This window comes from Hyla sarda, chromosome 1, assembly GCF_029499605.1.
Source record: "Hyla sarda isolate aHylSar1 chromosome 1, aHylSar1.hap1, whole genome shotgun sequence".
Classification (NCBI taxonomy): domain Eukaryota; kingdom Metazoa; phylum Chordata; class Amphibia; order Anura; family Hylidae; genus Hyla; species Hyla sarda.
In genome coordinates this window covers 560059675-560076132 of record NC_079189.1, presented here as the reverse complement: position 1 = coordinate 560076132, position 16458 = coordinate 560059675, and the positions used below count along the sequence as shown (strand labels likewise).

Sequence of the window (16458 nt, the reverse complement as noted above, 5' to 3'; positions counted from 1 at the left end):
TGGATTGTCAATGCAACCCTCTTCTCCCACTCTTCACACACTGATAGCAACACCGCAGGAGAAATGCTAGCACAGGCTTCCAGTATCCGTAGTTTCAGGTGCTGCACATCTCGTATCTTCACAGCATAGACAATTGCCTTCAGATGACCCCAAAGATAAAAGTCTAAGGGGGTCAGATCGGGAGACCTTGGGGGCCATTCAACTGTCAACGATCAATCCATTTTCATCTAGGAATGTTCGGACCTGACACCCATAATGTGGTTGTGCACCATCTTGCTGGAAAAACTCAGGGAATGTGCCAGCTTCAGTGCATAAAGAGGGAAACACATCATCATGTAGCAATTTCGCATATCCAGTTGAATGGCCCCCAAGGTCTCCCGAATTGACCCCCTTAGACTTTTATCTTTGGGGTCATCTGAAGGCAATTGTCTATGCAGCACCTGAAACTACGGATACTGGAAGCCTGTGCTAGCATTTCTCCTGCGGTGTTGCTATCAGTGTGTGAAGAGTGGGAGAAGAGGGTTGCATTGACAATCCAACACAATGGGCAGCACATTGAACATATTTTATAAGTGGTCAGAAACTTGTAAATAACTCATGAAAGAATAAAGTTACATTAAAACCAAGCACATCATTGTTTTTCTTGTGAAATTCCCAATAAGTTTGATGTGTCACACAACCCTCTTCCTATTGAAAAAACAAAAGTTGGATTCAAAATGGCCGACTTCAAAATGGCCGCCATAGTCACCACCCATCTTGAAAAGTTTCCCCCCTCACATATACTAATGTGCCACAAACAGGAAGTTAATATCACAACCATTCACATTTTATTAAGGTGTATCCATATAAATGGCCCACCCTGTATAACCTGATACCATAGAGATAGTTGCAGCAGTATACAGAAAGAGCTGGGAGGGGAGGAGTATGACTACTATATATCCTGAACTCATAGAGATAGCAGTAGTATACAGATAATTCAAAAGGGGAGGAGTATAACTACTATATATCCTGCGATAGCAACAGATAGAGTAGGAGGGGCGGTGTTACTAATGGATACAGCTGTGCTGTAATAAAACAAATTGCACTGTAGTTCTATTGATGGTAAGTGTGCATGATTCTTCTCAGAATAACAACAACACAGACCATGGAGTTGTAGACAGCAAGGAGAAGACAAAGGCTTCTTAATAGAAGCTAGCAGTCATTATACCAGGAGTTGGCACAGACATCTCCTGGCTGCTGCACCCAAGATGCCAATCTCCACAACAAATGCAAACCCTAAAGACTCAGGGCGTCTCCCATGTAATTCGCTTTCACTGCACCTTGCTGGAAAGTTATTGCTGATGAACATCCAGGCTACAGGAGGGATAGGAGTTACCACTTGGGCCCCGCGTGGTACCACTGGCAAATTGGTTGTGTTAGTAGAGCCTTAATTCTCAGGTTGAAGGTTTGTGCAATTCACCAGACTGCTTGCGGCTATATTACCGATCCGGTTTTTAACACTAAATTATTACAGAATACATATTACAAGGAATGCTTTTAGCTGCAACCCGTACGTTTCAGCATGTTCTTTGCAAAAAAAAAAAAGCGGCAGCCAAGAAAAATTATCCAACTTGTCACTAGATAAGTCAGTGTTTTCCCAACCAGGATGTCCCCAGCTGTTGCAAAACTACAACATCCAGCATGCTGTTGTTTTGCAAATGCTAAGTCTTTTTGTAGTTGTTATGCAACAGATGACTCAGAATAGCTAAATGTCACAAATATTGGAAACTTTTTGTATAGTGTATAAATGCAAATGTTTTGGCCAATAAAAAAACTAAATATAGCTGAAAGCCTTAGGCTGTCCAGGCACGCTGGGAGTTGTAGTTTTGCAACAGCTGGAGACACCCTGGTTGGGAAACATTGAGCATAGGGTGGGTTCACACCACGTTTTTGCAATACAGTTCCTGTATCAGGTTTTTGATAAAAAACGGATTCCTCAAAACCAGACTAAACTGTATCAAAACATGTGTACAAATTTTTATCTGTATACGGTTTGAAAAATTATGTCCGGTTGCATCCGTTTTTTAAGAAAAAAAACTTAGAAGTTTTAAACTTTTCACTCCATTATGAATAAAGTTTTACTTGTTTGATTGAAATTCCAAGAAAAAAAACTGAGCAAAGCCAAAAACCGTATGGTGAAAACCGTAAGGAACCGTACGCACATACGATTTTGTACGGTTCCCATTGACTCCCATGTTAAAAAGAAAACATATACAGTTTAATACAGTTTTTCACCCGGACCCAAAAAAAAAGTCAAAAACCATATGGTTTGAAAAACGGAGACAACCGTATACATTATGGTGCATACGGTTTTGAATGGGAAGTCTATGGGCACAGTTTTCTGTACGGTGGCATACGTTTTTTTTTTTTTTTATGAAACCGTATGCCGAAACTGTATAGTAAAATCGCGGAACTTATAGTATGAATACTTATAGTATGAATTACTTTGTTTAAAGCCTTAGAGGAAAAACTCTATGTAATACTATAGTGCCCCTAGTGGCAATCTGATTAAAGAAGCATTGCAGAAATATTTATATATATATATTTTTTTTTTTTTTTTTTTTTTTATTAATAGTGCAGCATAGGCTATTATTAGAGAACTGTGCAGAGGTTCTTGGAGACTTAAAATGAATATAAAAAAAAAAAAGTTTAAAAATATATCCACGGCCTCCCCATAATAAAAATATAAACCCCCCTCATTTTCCAAGTTAAAAAAAGAAGTTAAAGAAATAAAAAATAAACATATCCCCGCAAGGTGAACAGCATAAACGTAATAAAATAAATAACCTAAACGGCATAATTGCTGATTTTTTGGTCACATCATACAGTCATGGCCGTTAATGTTGCCATCCCTGAAATTTTTCTAGAAAATGAAGTATTTCTCACAGAAAAGGATTGCAGTAACACATTTTGCTATACACATGTTTATTCCCTTTCTGTGTATTGGAACTAAAGAAAAAAAAAGGGAGGAAAAAAAGCAAATTGGACATAATGTCACACCAAACTCCAAAAAATGGGCTGGACCAAATTATTGGCACCCTTTAAAAATTGTGGAAAAATACGATTGTTTCAAGCATGTGATGCACCTTTGAACTCACCTGGGGCAAGTAACAGGTGTGGGCAATATAAAAATCACACCTGAAAGCAGATAAAAAGGAGAGATGTTCACTTAGTCTTTGCATTGTGTGTCTGTGTGTGAAACACTAAGCATGGACAACAGAAAGAGGAGAAGTGAACTGTCTGAGGACTTGAGAACCATCTCCAGAGATCTAGATTTGCCTTTGTCCACAGTGTGCAACATTATCAAGAAGTTTGCAACCCTTGGCACTGTAGGTAATCTCCCTGGGCATGGACAGAAGAGAAAAATTTATGAAAGGTGTCAACGCAGGATAGTCCAGATGGTGGATAAGCAGCCCCAAACAAGTTCCAAAGATATTCAAGCTGTCCTGCAGGCTCAAGGAGCATCAGTGTCAGCGCGAACCATCCGTCAACATTTAAATGAAATGCTATCATAGGAGACCCAGGAGGACCCCACTGCTGACACAGAGACATAAAAAAGCAAGAATACATTTTGCCAAAATGAACTTGCCTAAGCCAAAATCCTTCTGGGAAAACATCTTGTGGACAGATGAGACAAAGCTTTTTTGTAAAGCACATAATTTTACTGTTTACCGAAAACGGAATGAGGCCTACAAAGAAAAGAACACAGGCCGTCATTTATCATTGTAGGTGTAAGGCTAAGTTTCCACTTGTTTTTTTTTCTGGCAGTTTTTGGATATCTGTCACTGCAGTTTTTGAGCCAAAGCCAGAAGTGAACTCAAAAGGAATAGGACATATAAAGGAAGGACTTATACTTCTCCCTTATGGATCCACTTCTGGCTTTGGCTCAAAAACTGCAGTGGCAGTATTCCAAAAACTGCCAGAAAAAAAACCAAGTGGAAACTTAGCCTAAGTAAAGCATTTTTCTACACCTTTTTTGTGTGTGCTTGTAATGTGTAGGAGCATTACATTTATTAAATGGTCACAGAGCATCTGATAAATTTTGTGCAGGTAAACATTTTCAGAAATTTCTTTCTTCACAAAAAAATTTCTCTCTTCCAAAAAGCTAAGCTAAGTCTGGACTGGTGTAGTTTTAGAGACTTTTCAGTGGCTTTGCGCCACGGAATGAGACCTACAAAGAAAAGAACACAGTACCTACAGTGAAATATGGTGGAGGTTCAATGATGTTTTGGGGTTGTTTTGCTGCCTCTGGCACTGGGTGTCTAGAATGTGTGCAATGCATCATGAAATCTGAGGATTACCAATGGATTTTGGGTTGCACTGTACAGCCCAGTGTCAGAAAGTTGGGTTTGCGTCAAATATCTTGGGTCTTCCAGCAGGACAATGGGGGAGATTTATCAAAACCTGTGCAAAGGAAAAGTTGCCCAGTTGCCCATAGCAACCAATCAGATCGCTTCTTTCATTTTTAACAAGGCCTCTGCAAACTGAAAGAAGCGATCTGATTGGTTTCTATGGGCAACTGGACAACTTTTGCTCTGCACATGTTTTGATAAATCTCCCCCAATGACCCCAAACATACATCAAAGAGCACCCAGAAATGGATGGCAACAAAGTGCTGGAGAGTTCTGAAGTGGCCAGCCATGAGTCCAGATCTAAATCTTATTGAACACCTGTGGAGAGATCTTAAAATTGCTGTGGAGAGATCTTAAAAGTGCAACCAAATATTAAGTTAAGGATGCCAATAATTTTGTCCAGCCCATTTTTGAAGTTTCGTGTGACAATATGTCAAATTTGCTTTTTTCCCTCCCTTTTTTGGCTTTGTTCCAATACACACAAATGGAATAAACATGTGTACAGCAAAACATGTGTTAGGCTGTGTTCACACCACGTTTTCAACCACACAGGACCGCATACAGCTAGGGGGAGCTAAAACCGGGCGCTCCCGTATCCCTGCTGCATGTAATTCATTTCAATGAGCCGACCGGAGTGAAACACTGACTCCGGTCGGCTCATTTTTGCCCCTGTATGGCTGAAAATGTGGTGTGAACCCAGCCTTACTCAGATCCTTTTCTGTGAGAAATACTTAATTTTCTTGAAAAATTTCAGGGGTGCAAACATTTACGGCCATGACTGTATGTCAGAAAATAATTAAAGAAGTACAATGTCCAATAAAATATATAAATAACCTATCTGCACCCGGGGTGAACAATTATGGAGGCTCCTTCACACAACACCATTCATTTATTTTTCTTATGCCGCTTTGGAGTGCTTTTTCTACCATGAAGAAAAACACTAAAGCGGCATAAGAAACAGAAAATAATGGAGTTGTGTGAATTCTATTACTCTTGGTCATAATTAAAGGAGTAGTCTCACGCAAAAGAAAACCCGCGGATAGGGAATAAGTTTTATATCACGGAAGGTCCAAGCGCTGGGGCCTGTAGGTAGCCAAGCGCGATCTACTGTAGGTAGCCCCAGCTCTCCCCAGGAGCGGCACATCACGACCCCCACCCCTTCCATATATCTCTATGGTATAGGCTTTCCCATAGAGATATATGGAGGGGGTGGGGGTCATGATGCGCAGCTCCAGGGGGAGAGCTGGGGCCTCGTACAGGAGATCGGGGGGGGGGGGGGGGGGGAGTGCTCAGATCCCCCGCAATCTATAAAAACGTTTTTTTTTTTGCATGAGACAGCTCCTATAATAAAAAGCAATCAAAACGTCCCATCAAAACAAAAATGGTACAAATAAAAACTATAGACCACAGCGCAAAAAATTAGCTCATCATACATTCCAGTATACGCATAAGTAAGAAAGTTATAGGGGTCAGAAGAGGGTTATCTAAAGTATACTGATTTTGTCTAAAAAGTAGTTTAACATTTTTTTTTTTTATAAAAATATGTATAAGTATTTAAATAATAGAAAAGTAACAGTCCGTCACCAGTACAATACCCCCACGTCTTGTCCATCTGCCCCCCTGCATGTCAAACCCCAAGTGTTTTGATGAACAATAAAAAAGCATCTGAAAAGAAGACCCTGGTGAGTGCTCCACATTACTTTTCTTCGCATTGCATATGTTTATATTCTAACAAAGGGAATCAGTATAGCTTCCAGGGGCCGTGTCTGCACATAGCCCAGCATTCACGCACAAGCGGTCATAAACCTAGTGGTGCCAAGTATACCTCTTCCAGTGATTCAGAATAGAAAAGTAGGTTACTATGGGTATCGTTTTAATCTTATTGAATCACAGAATAAAGAGAACATGTCAGTTTTACCGTACAGTGCACTGCATTAAAACTAACCCCAATAGATTGCGTTGTCTTTTTTATTTATTTTTCTTCAATTTCCCCCCAGAAATGTTTTTCTGCTTTGCCGTACATTTTATGGTAAAATGAAAAATGTCATTACAAAGAACAATTGGTCGCGCAAAAAATAAAAAACGAGCCCTCAAATAGGTCTCTAGATGGAAATATAAAAGCGTTATATCTCTTAAAAAGCAAGAAGGAAAAACAAATATGCAAAACTGAAAATTGAGAGTTAAGAGATTGAAGTGGAGGAACTTTACATTTATTATACAAAATAGCAGATTTAGCAGATTTTTTTTTCCATCAATATGAATAATTCAGTCTGTGGAGATTGTGTGAAAATGAAGGACAAAATATTACACACCAGGATGCATAGGCAGTAAAAAAAGAAAATAAAAAGATATTAAATCGTCACACCCTTCCATATACAGTCTTTTGATATAGCTGAAATTACAGGATCAGTAAATCTCCAAGCATAATTCACAGTGGTGTTTGGTCAGTCCCTGGACTCCTGCCCCTCCTGAACGCACACATACGTACGTTCCTTACACTGAAGCCTGTACTGGTCCTACTGCCCTTCATTCAGATGTTCCACCTCTCAGACTGACACTCAACTCTCTTGACCAGACCTTCTCCAAAAATCTTAAAATCCTCCAGTATGGCCTCCACGTTGGGGATCAAAAGCAAGCTGTTACTTTTTGTATCTACTATTCTTCCATTCACTTTGGTTATCTGAAGAAAAAAAAATAATAATAAAATAATATAAAAATATAATAAAACAAAAAAATGACATAACTTTTTTTTTTATATTTATTGTTTAAGCACAAATGCACAATGTTTGGAGAAAAAAAGAACACTGAAACCAATGCGAAAACCTAATTCTAAATGTGAAGGCCTGGTGGAAGGGGCATCAAGGTTTGGGATGGCCTCGCCTCCCTTGTAATCATTGAGCAAACAGTGAATTCAAGGTGTATGAAAACAGTTTTTGCCTCTTTTTTCTTCCTGCACTGTGGATGTTTACTCAATGTGCTCAATAAAAGTCATGAGAAATGAAAGTCTTTTCAGGTTATTTGTTTAGTTACATTGGGGGACATTTATTAATGTTGGTGTGAGGTAGAAGAGATTTTGCCCATGTTTACTTTTTTTTTGCACAGCTGCTCAAAATTTGCCAAAATGGAGCACAGGATATGATAAATGTTGCCCAGTTATAGAAACCAGTTAGCTGCAGAGCTAGGTTTAAGCTTTTTGCTCTGGAATGTGACATGTTTGTACATGTCCTATTAGGTGGTGTAGGTTTGCGGAAAAAAAAGTAAGCTTTGCGCAAAGGTTGTGCGCAAGAAAATATGTGCCACGCATGATAACTTTTAGCCCACTGCATAATGTGCTTCACAGTGCCCCAAACAATACACTGGTTTGAAAAATGCTCTATAAAAAAAAAAAAAAAAAAAACATACACACACACATAACAAAGGCGCAACAATGGCGCAACAATGGCAACTGTGCAAAATGTGGTGCCTAATAAACCCCAGAAAAACTGTGTACATCCATTGATAAATCTCCCCCATTGTGTTTGCTCTCCGGGTTACAACAATAGGCAATATAATATAACATTGTATTAGTAACCTAACCTACACAGAAATCCAGATCATACTGGTTACAATTTTTTTCTTTCATCTCAAAATGGGGGGAAATTTATCAAGACATGTATGCCTGTTTTCTGGCATAGAAAAGTAATATTTTTGATTTGCTCAAAAATATGCACCTTTTCTGTGTTTCAGTCTCTTCTGCACCTCCTCAACCAAAAGGGTGTGGAATTCATATAAAAGGGGTATTCCAGGATTTTTTTTCTCTTTATCCTTTTAGCCCATGATGCATAGTTATAATACTGTGTAATTTGCTTCTATTACCTCCGTGCTCCACTTTGTCCCGTTTTCATGCACAGGACCCTCACCCGGAAGCGCTGTATTTTACTTCGGTCTCTGACCTTTCCCAGCATTCCATGTAGCCATAAAAAATATGTCATAAGTCACATGGTCTCCAGGTGTGGCTATGCTGCAGTGAGTGGATGGATAGCAGGATGTACTGAAGTAATGCTATCCACCAATCCACTGCAGCATAACCATTCCTCCTGAGACTATGTGATTTATGACATATTTGCCCAGATTGATCGATCAGCCCGAAACCCTAATTGTCTGGTTTTTCCCATAGCAACCAATCGCAGCTCAACTTTCATGTCTTAACCAGCTCTTGTAAAGGAAAAATTAGGGTTTCAGGCATATTGATAAATCAGGGTCATTGTCTTTGGTCGCATGGAATGCTGGGAAAAATTAGAGACAACAGTAAAATAAAAAGACTTGCACTACAACACTTCCGGGAGTGGGTGCATGAAAACGGGACAAAGGGGCGCATAGCGGTGTTAATAGAAGCTTATTACACCGTTTATAACTTGCCATCATGGGCTCAAAGGCTGAAGAAGAAAAAAATCCTGGAGTACCCCTTTTAGTGAAGTGAGTTTTTAGCTCCATTTATTATATGTAATTTTTACTAAAATTTTTGCATCAATCCACTCAATAGGTGGCGTCCACTGCATTGAAAAGGTTCAGTTCACCAGAGGACCCCTTTAAGTATAATGTGTCTTATGTGTATAAAAATGTGTACGTAGTATCTAAACTTCAGAGTTTCAACAGTGGTGGATAGTCGGAATTTTACTGCACATTTGCACAAAATATACAAATATTTATTGTTCTGCCTGTGTGTGCTGTCCCATTTAACCTTATAATTGATGACATGTGACATGTATGATCACATTAGGCGGATTATAACTGATGACCGTGCACAGCCCCGGGGACATTCACAGAGAAGGTAATGATCCATGTACAGAGCCTGCTACACCCGTGGATGACGCTGAGGATACGGCATCTCCTAATACACCGGCTACAGAGCCCCGCAACATTATAATCTTACTGGGCTCCTTTAGTTGTAATAAGTAACAGCAGAGGGAAACAGTTTAACCCCTAAAGGACCAAGCCCATTTTGGCCTTAAGGACCGGAGCGTTTTTTTGCACATCTGACCACTGTCACTTTAAACATTAATAACTCTGGAATGCTTTTAGTTATCATTCTGATTCCGAGATTGTTTTTTCGTGACATATTCTACTTTAACATAGTAGTAAATTTTTGTGGTAACTTGCATCCTTTCTTGGTGAAAAATCCCAAAATTTGATGAAAAATTTGAAAATTTTGCATTTTTCTAACTTTGAAGCTTTCTGCTTGTAAGGAAAATGTATATTACAAATAAAGAAAATGTTGATTCATATATGCAATATGTCTACTTTTCATCATAAAATTGATGAGTTTTTACTTTTGGAAGACACCAGAGGGCTTCAAAGTTCAGCAGCAAGTTTCCAATTTTTCACAAAATTTTCAAACTCAATATTTTTCAGGGACTAGTTCAGTTTTGAAGTGGATTTGAAGGGTCTTCATATGAGACGGCCCCGAACAGCCTGTAATTCCGGGTCACCGGTTCACTGGAGAACCGATTGTCCCGGAATCCGCCGCAGATCGCTGGGCTGAATTGTCCAGCGATCTGCGGCCATTGCCGACATGGGGGGTCATCATGACCCCCCCTGGGCGATATGCCTCAATGCCTGCTGAACGATTTCAGCAGGCATCCGGCTCCGGTCCCCAACCAGCTAGCGGTGGGGACCGGATTTCCCACGGGCGTATGGATTAGGGATCGACTGATAATCGGTATAGCCGATATTATCGGCCGATAATCACAATTTTGGGCATTATCGGTATCGGCAATTACCTTGCCGATAAGCCGATAATGCCCCGCCCCCCGGACCGCCGCCACACCGCACCCCCGACCCACCGCGTCGCACCCCCCACAGTGATGGTGGGCGGTATACCGGTATGGATTTTTGCCCATACCGCTATACCGGTCGGGCCCCTCCCCCACCCTCCGAGTCAATAAAAAAATGTAACTTGAACAGCTGATTCCAGACTTAAGCTTATTGATAACCCAATTGAAGGTTTATATGGGAGTAGACCGTTTAGATGCAGAACGCCATCGCAACTCAGGAACAAAGAAGTTCTTCTCTAAATGGAAGTCCTTTATTGTAACACACTTTGATTCCCAGGGGATAGCTGACATAGTTAGACCCTTCAGACACACAGAGTGGTATATTTTGGAGCTCCTAAAGGGCACTTTGGGAGCGCTACAGCTTCCGGACAGCTAGGAGCTGATGGATCACTGACTCTAGATGACTTATGGGCTCCCGCGGGAGTCGAGGAGTGAAGGAAGGGGATTGTTAGGTTCTTTATTATTGCTACTCTTAGAACAATTTGTTATACTGTCACTTTTTGTATGATTATAATTTTGTTTTGTTTTGCAAAATGGTTAATAAAAATATATTATAAAAAAATAAAAAAATGTAACTTTAAATCAATGATCTGCAGCGGTGTCGCGGGGGGTTAAATAGCCGATAACTTATACCGGAATATCGGTATAAGTTATCGGCTATGGGCCCTAACCTACACCGATTATCGGTATCGGCCCTAAAAAAACGATATCGGTCGATCCCTAGTATGGATACGCCCTGCGTCCTTAAGGACTCGGACTGCAGGGCCTATTCATACGCCCTGTGTCCTGAAGGTTAAGGCTCCCATCTCCCCCAATTTTAGAGAACTAAATGAACTTATAGCAGTGACTGGTCCACTCTAAATAACCCAGGACATGCCTTCTACATCTCTGTACTGTAATGTTAACCCCTTAAAGACGCTGTTCTATGAAGCACATTAAGGAGCTGAGAACGCTATCAACAGCAGGGACCCGTGGCTACTGGTGTACATCAACCATCAGGGTGATATTCAACATTAACCCTTTAGATGTCATAATTAAATTTGATCTCAGCATTTAAATGTGTTAAAATACAGTGTTGATAAGCTCAGTGGAGTTGAAATAGTGGTGTACTGATCAGTTGTCCAATAGTGCAGGAAGCCATGGCAGCCAGTACTAATGGAGCACCGATAACACTGATCAATGCTGTTTTATGGCACTGCATTGTTCAGTGTATGCAATAAGATTTCCTGTTGTTATTGTTTCTTATGGGGAGTAAAAATAGTGAAAAAGAAGTTAATAAATGTGAATAAGCCCCTTCCCCAATATGTTTGAATCACCCTATATAAATTGGGTATCTTTGTAATTGCATGGGCATACAGAATAAAAATGTGAAATTTTTACCCAAAAGTCCACTGCGTAGATCTGAACAAGTCCAAAAATGACGGAATGGCTTTTAATTTTTGTATTTTATCCCACAAATATTTTTTTTTTGTTTCACCGTAGATTTGTGATGTAATTACTAAGTACAATTGGTGGCACAAAAACAATCTCTCATATGGGTCTGTAATCAGAAAATTAGTTACCGCTATAATAAAAAAAAAATGCAAAAAGGAAAAATCCTTTCAACCTTTAAGGGGTTAGTGATGTAATGGGTAACGGATAGTACTCACTTTAAAAGGCTGCGGCGCGAAGCTGGACGGATTCCAGATAACACCGATCACTTCTCCTCCGTGAGCGTCATAGAAGAACAAGGCAAATTCCCCATAAGACTCCTAAAATGAGACATAGAATGCACATCTATAATAACACATATGAGTGGTGGACCACAAGTCTCAGCAAACCCTACATCAAATGATATCTATGAGTTGTCCTTTTTGTCATAATTATATTTTTTTTTTTTAATTGCTAGAAGTTTGACCAAAGCAAAGCCTGAAATGTAAAGTAGCTCCTCAAAAGAAAAGTTCAAAATGTAAAGAGTTTACACATGATGCATATGCCTAGGTCTACATGAAAAAGTTTCATAAAATCTTAAAAACTTAACAGTAAAAATGTACGTAATTTGTAGTATCCATTGAAAAGTAAGATTCTGGCTTTTACTGTAATGCCAAGATCTCAAGCCCTAAGGATAGGTTCACTAGGCTGAAATATAAGGCTACCATAGGATTTTTAGGTATTGTCATGGCTTTGGTTGCAAATTAGGCCGACTTGATGACGAGTGAAAGGGTTAACATATAGATGGGTGGATGTGAGTGCATTCTCACCCTCAGTTCACTCAGGTATAACTGGACTGGATCATAGTCCACGACTGGGAAATAAGAGTCAATGGTCTGCGCGGTCTCCTTCAGAATCCCACGGAAAAAGGACATGGCCGGCTGATCCACAGCTTCCCTATGTCGGGGGATGTGCTTGGGGTTCAGATGGATGAGAACGTCATAGAGATCCAGGGGAGGGCGGAAAACCATCTGTGAAAGAGACAAAAAAGTGTGTTATACAATTACTGTCTTCATTAAAAGAACAAATCCACTTTTCTACAAGGATTCTTACACCCCACTTCATAATTTGCTCCATTATGCAAAGTGTTGCAGGACTTGATCCACTAACAGAGAGTTATTGTTCGAGTATTGAGATCTCCTTTAAAGAGTACCTGTCATCAAACCATATTTTCTAAACTCAGATTATATTCCATAAGTACTCCTAACACCCCTTTTGCCCTTAAAAATAAAAAAATTATCTGCTTTGAAAAGCTCTGTCTCATACCTTTCCCCTTGCTCACAGTGTGTGAGCTCCCGGCAGGAGAAAGTGGGTGTTCCCCAGCAGGCGCAATGTCACTGGAGCCTGCAACAGCTGTGCCTCGCCATGCTCCGCATGCACTTCCTGAGTTTGGCCTCCTGCTTGGCCGGGAGGAGACCAAACTAACTGACTTGTGCAGGGAAAAGAATAGAGCCAACTAGTGGCCGTTTTTTCAATCACATTAAAAACATATAAAAGGTTGAGAATTTTAACAGCAAGTAAATATCAAAGTGCCTTACAATTACATAAGGAACAATATATTAAAAGTTTAGTTTGGTGACAGGTACTCTTTAACTCAATAAGGGGATTCCCTATCTTCTAAGGGGGAAAATAGGTAGGTAGAGGGAGGGGACTTCTACCTAAAAGGGAGAGTTCATCTACCTACTAGGGGCTTCTACCTATTAGGGGGGAATTCCCTACATGCCTTATTACGGGGGTTCCCTGCCTAACTATTAGGGGCTTCTCCACAACAAGTGGGGGCGGGCTTCCCTGCCTAACTACTTGGGGTTTCTACTTCATGAAGGGGATTTGCTAACTACTGGGAGCTCCTACCTAATAGGGCGGAGGCTTCTGTACTTACCATGGACTTCAACCTAATGGGGGAGGTGCCTTACCTATCTACCTACTGGAGGATTTTACTTAAAGAGAGGTATTCTCTACCTAACTACTGGGGGATTCTACCTAATAAGAGGGATTCCCTACCTAACTAATGGGGGCTTCTACCTAATGGGAAGGATTCCCTACCTAACTACTGCTGGTGGCTTTAACCTAATGAGGGGGATTCCGCATCTACCTAGTGGAGGCATATATTAATTATATGTATCAGTGAGGGCCTCAGGTTCGGCTTTCGTCTATAGCTTCACAAAGTCTAGAGCCACCTCCGCTGTCACATGCGCGGACACTATATTTGACCAGTGCAGCAGTGAAGTCCCATAGACTTGCCTTTGCCCGTCTGGGAATGCTGGAAGTTGTTGTTTTGCAAAATCTGGAAGCGCCACTAGTTGGAAAACACTGGTCTAGACCTTGGGTTCTCAACCCGGGGTACGGTACCCTTGGGGGTACGCCACAGGTTGAGCGGGGGTACGCGAAAGTGCTGTCAAATACCGGCCATGCATTGTACTTTGTAAGTGAGCTGCGTGGTTGCCGGGGAGACGTGTGACCTCCCCTGATGTTGCGCGGACTTGACGCACAGCGCAGGAGGACATCACATGTCAGTGCGGCCCCGCCGAACGGGACGCGCTGCATGAAGGAACGCCACAGGGGACCTCAGGATGCCCGGTAAATGAAAGAAAAAAAAAAAAACAACTGTATGGGCCGGAGGGGGACTGTATGGGCCGGAGGGGGACTGTATGGGCCGGAGGGGGGACTGTATGGGCCAGAGGGGGGACTGTATGGGCCAGAGGGGGGACTGTATGGGCCAGAGGGGGGACTGTATGGGCCAGAGGGGGGACTGTATGGGCCAGAGGGGGGACTGTATGGGCCAGAGGGGGGACTGTATGGGACAGAGGGGGGACTGTATGGGACAGAGGGGGGACTGTATGGGACAGAGGGGGGACTGTATGGGACAGAGGGGGGACTGTATGGGACAGAGGGGGGACTGTATGGGACAGAGGGGGGACTGTATGGGACAGAGGGGGGACTGTATGGGACAGAGGGGGGACTGTATGGGACAGAGGGGGGATGTCTGGGACAGAGCACAAGGCATTAAGATGGAGGGGGAGAGCGATAATGGCGGAGGGGGGGATGGGGAGTAATAAAACACAAGGCATTTAAATGTAATGCCTTGTACTTCATACTCCCCATCCCCCTCCACCATTATCCCTCTTCCCTTCCATCTTAATCTCTTGCGCCATCCCCCCCCCCCCCCCTCCATCTTAATCCCCTTGCGCCATTGCCCCTTCCTCTGATCCCCTTTTGCCATATCGGATAATAATGGCAAAAGGAGATTAATATGGAGGGGGGGGGGGGGGGGGAATGGCAAAAGGGGATCAGAGGGAGGGGGGATAATAACACATGGGGATTAATATGGAGGGGGGGTTGATTATCCCTCCCTCCCTCCCTCTTAATCTCTTTGTATTATTATTTTCCCCTCCCTCTGATCCCCTTTTGCCATTTTTCCCCCTCCATATTAAACCCCTTGTGCCATTATTATCCGATATGGCAAAAGGGGATCAGAGGAAGGGGGAATGGTGCAAGGGGATTAATATGGAGGGGGGGGGAATGATGGCAAAAGGGGATCAGAGGGAGGGGGGCATAATGGCAGAGGGGGAATAATCAACCCCCCCCCCTCCATATTAATCCCCTTGTGTCATTATTTCCCCCTCCCTCTGATCCCCTTTTGCCATTCCCCCCCCCCCCCCCTCCATATTAATCCCCTTGTGCCATTATTATCCGATATGGCAAAAGGGTTATCAGAGGAAGGGGGAATGGCGCAAGGGGATTAAGATGGAGGGGGGAATAATGGCACAAGGGGATTAAGATGGAGGGGGAATGCATTAGTATAAAGGTAAGAACACGCCTTTTGTCCACGGGTACCCCTCACGCGCAAGTTCCGTCCGAGGGGGTACCCACGGACATACTTTCAGCCTTTGGGGGTACAGTCGGCAAAAAGGTTGAGAACCACTGGTCTAGACAATGGGCCACCCTTATCTTTGTCTTCATCTTTACATAGAGGACTGTAACCCCCCTTATGTTTTTTTCCACTAGTTCCTTATAATTTTACACCTGGAGCAGCCAGATAACATGCTTATGGCAGACACTGCAGGAGCCCATGCGTTTAATTCACCTGCACGACCATAGCTGCCTGCATTCTTACTCAAGGCTGCATTGTGTGCAGAAGCCTGGTTCAGCATTCGTTTTCACCCCCCGATCAGGATACACAAAAACTCACATTCACCTGGTGTTGTATAACAGGCATTGTGCAAGCTCAGGCGTGACAACACGACACTGTGGTTAGTGCTCAGACACCAATATAAACAGATGGATCCGGGGGTTGTGTAATCGGTGACTGCACTGCAGGTGTGAACTGGGGAATTCACAGCAAACATGGCGGAACAGTCACAAAAAGGGGGACACGTCACCCATCCAGGGCGAAGTTACACATCTCTCTGTACTCTGTCATGTGAATAGGCCCTTGGGGGACGTTCACCCGTACACAATCCACAGATTTGCTGCAGACCTATTGTAGTCAATGGGGCCGTCCACACTGCTGAATTTCCGTCAGTGAAATTCTGTTGAGGAATTCTGCTTGCAGCAGATTGTTTTCAATGGCATTCTGCTACACTGTTCACACTGCAGAATTTCCGCAGCTCAAAATTCTGCCGTGGAAATGCAAGATTAAGGATCCCCCAAAGAATGACAATGTGTTCATTCTTTTGGCGGAATTCTGCCGGACTGCACTGGCAGCTATGGAGACCCGCGGCCCTACCACTGATTCAGCAATGTGGACAGGCTCAATGGGGAGCAACATAATCCACTTACAGATC

The 16458-nt window shown here is 42.3% G+C and overlaps 1 protein-coding gene across 1 annotated transcript in view; it reads right to left on the bottom strand.

Annotated features, from left to right (window-relative positions):
* Window positions 1-6258: 6258 nt before the first annotated feature.
* The window catches only part of NOL6 (nucleolar protein 6), an 85164-nt gene continuing 74964 nt past the window's right edge, over window positions 6259-16458 (bottom strand). The window contains exons 24-26 of the mRNA XM_056542715.1: window positions 12445-12645; window positions 11854-11955; window positions 6259-7071 (exon numbers count right to left, since the gene is read on the bottom strand). Of these exons, the coding sequence (XP_056398690.1) occupies window positions 6922-7071; window positions 11854-11955; window positions 12445-12645 (453 nt within the window). The 3' untranslated portion in view covers window positions 6259-6921. The remainder of the gene's footprint in view (window positions 7072-11853; window positions 11956-12444; window positions 12646-16458) is intronic.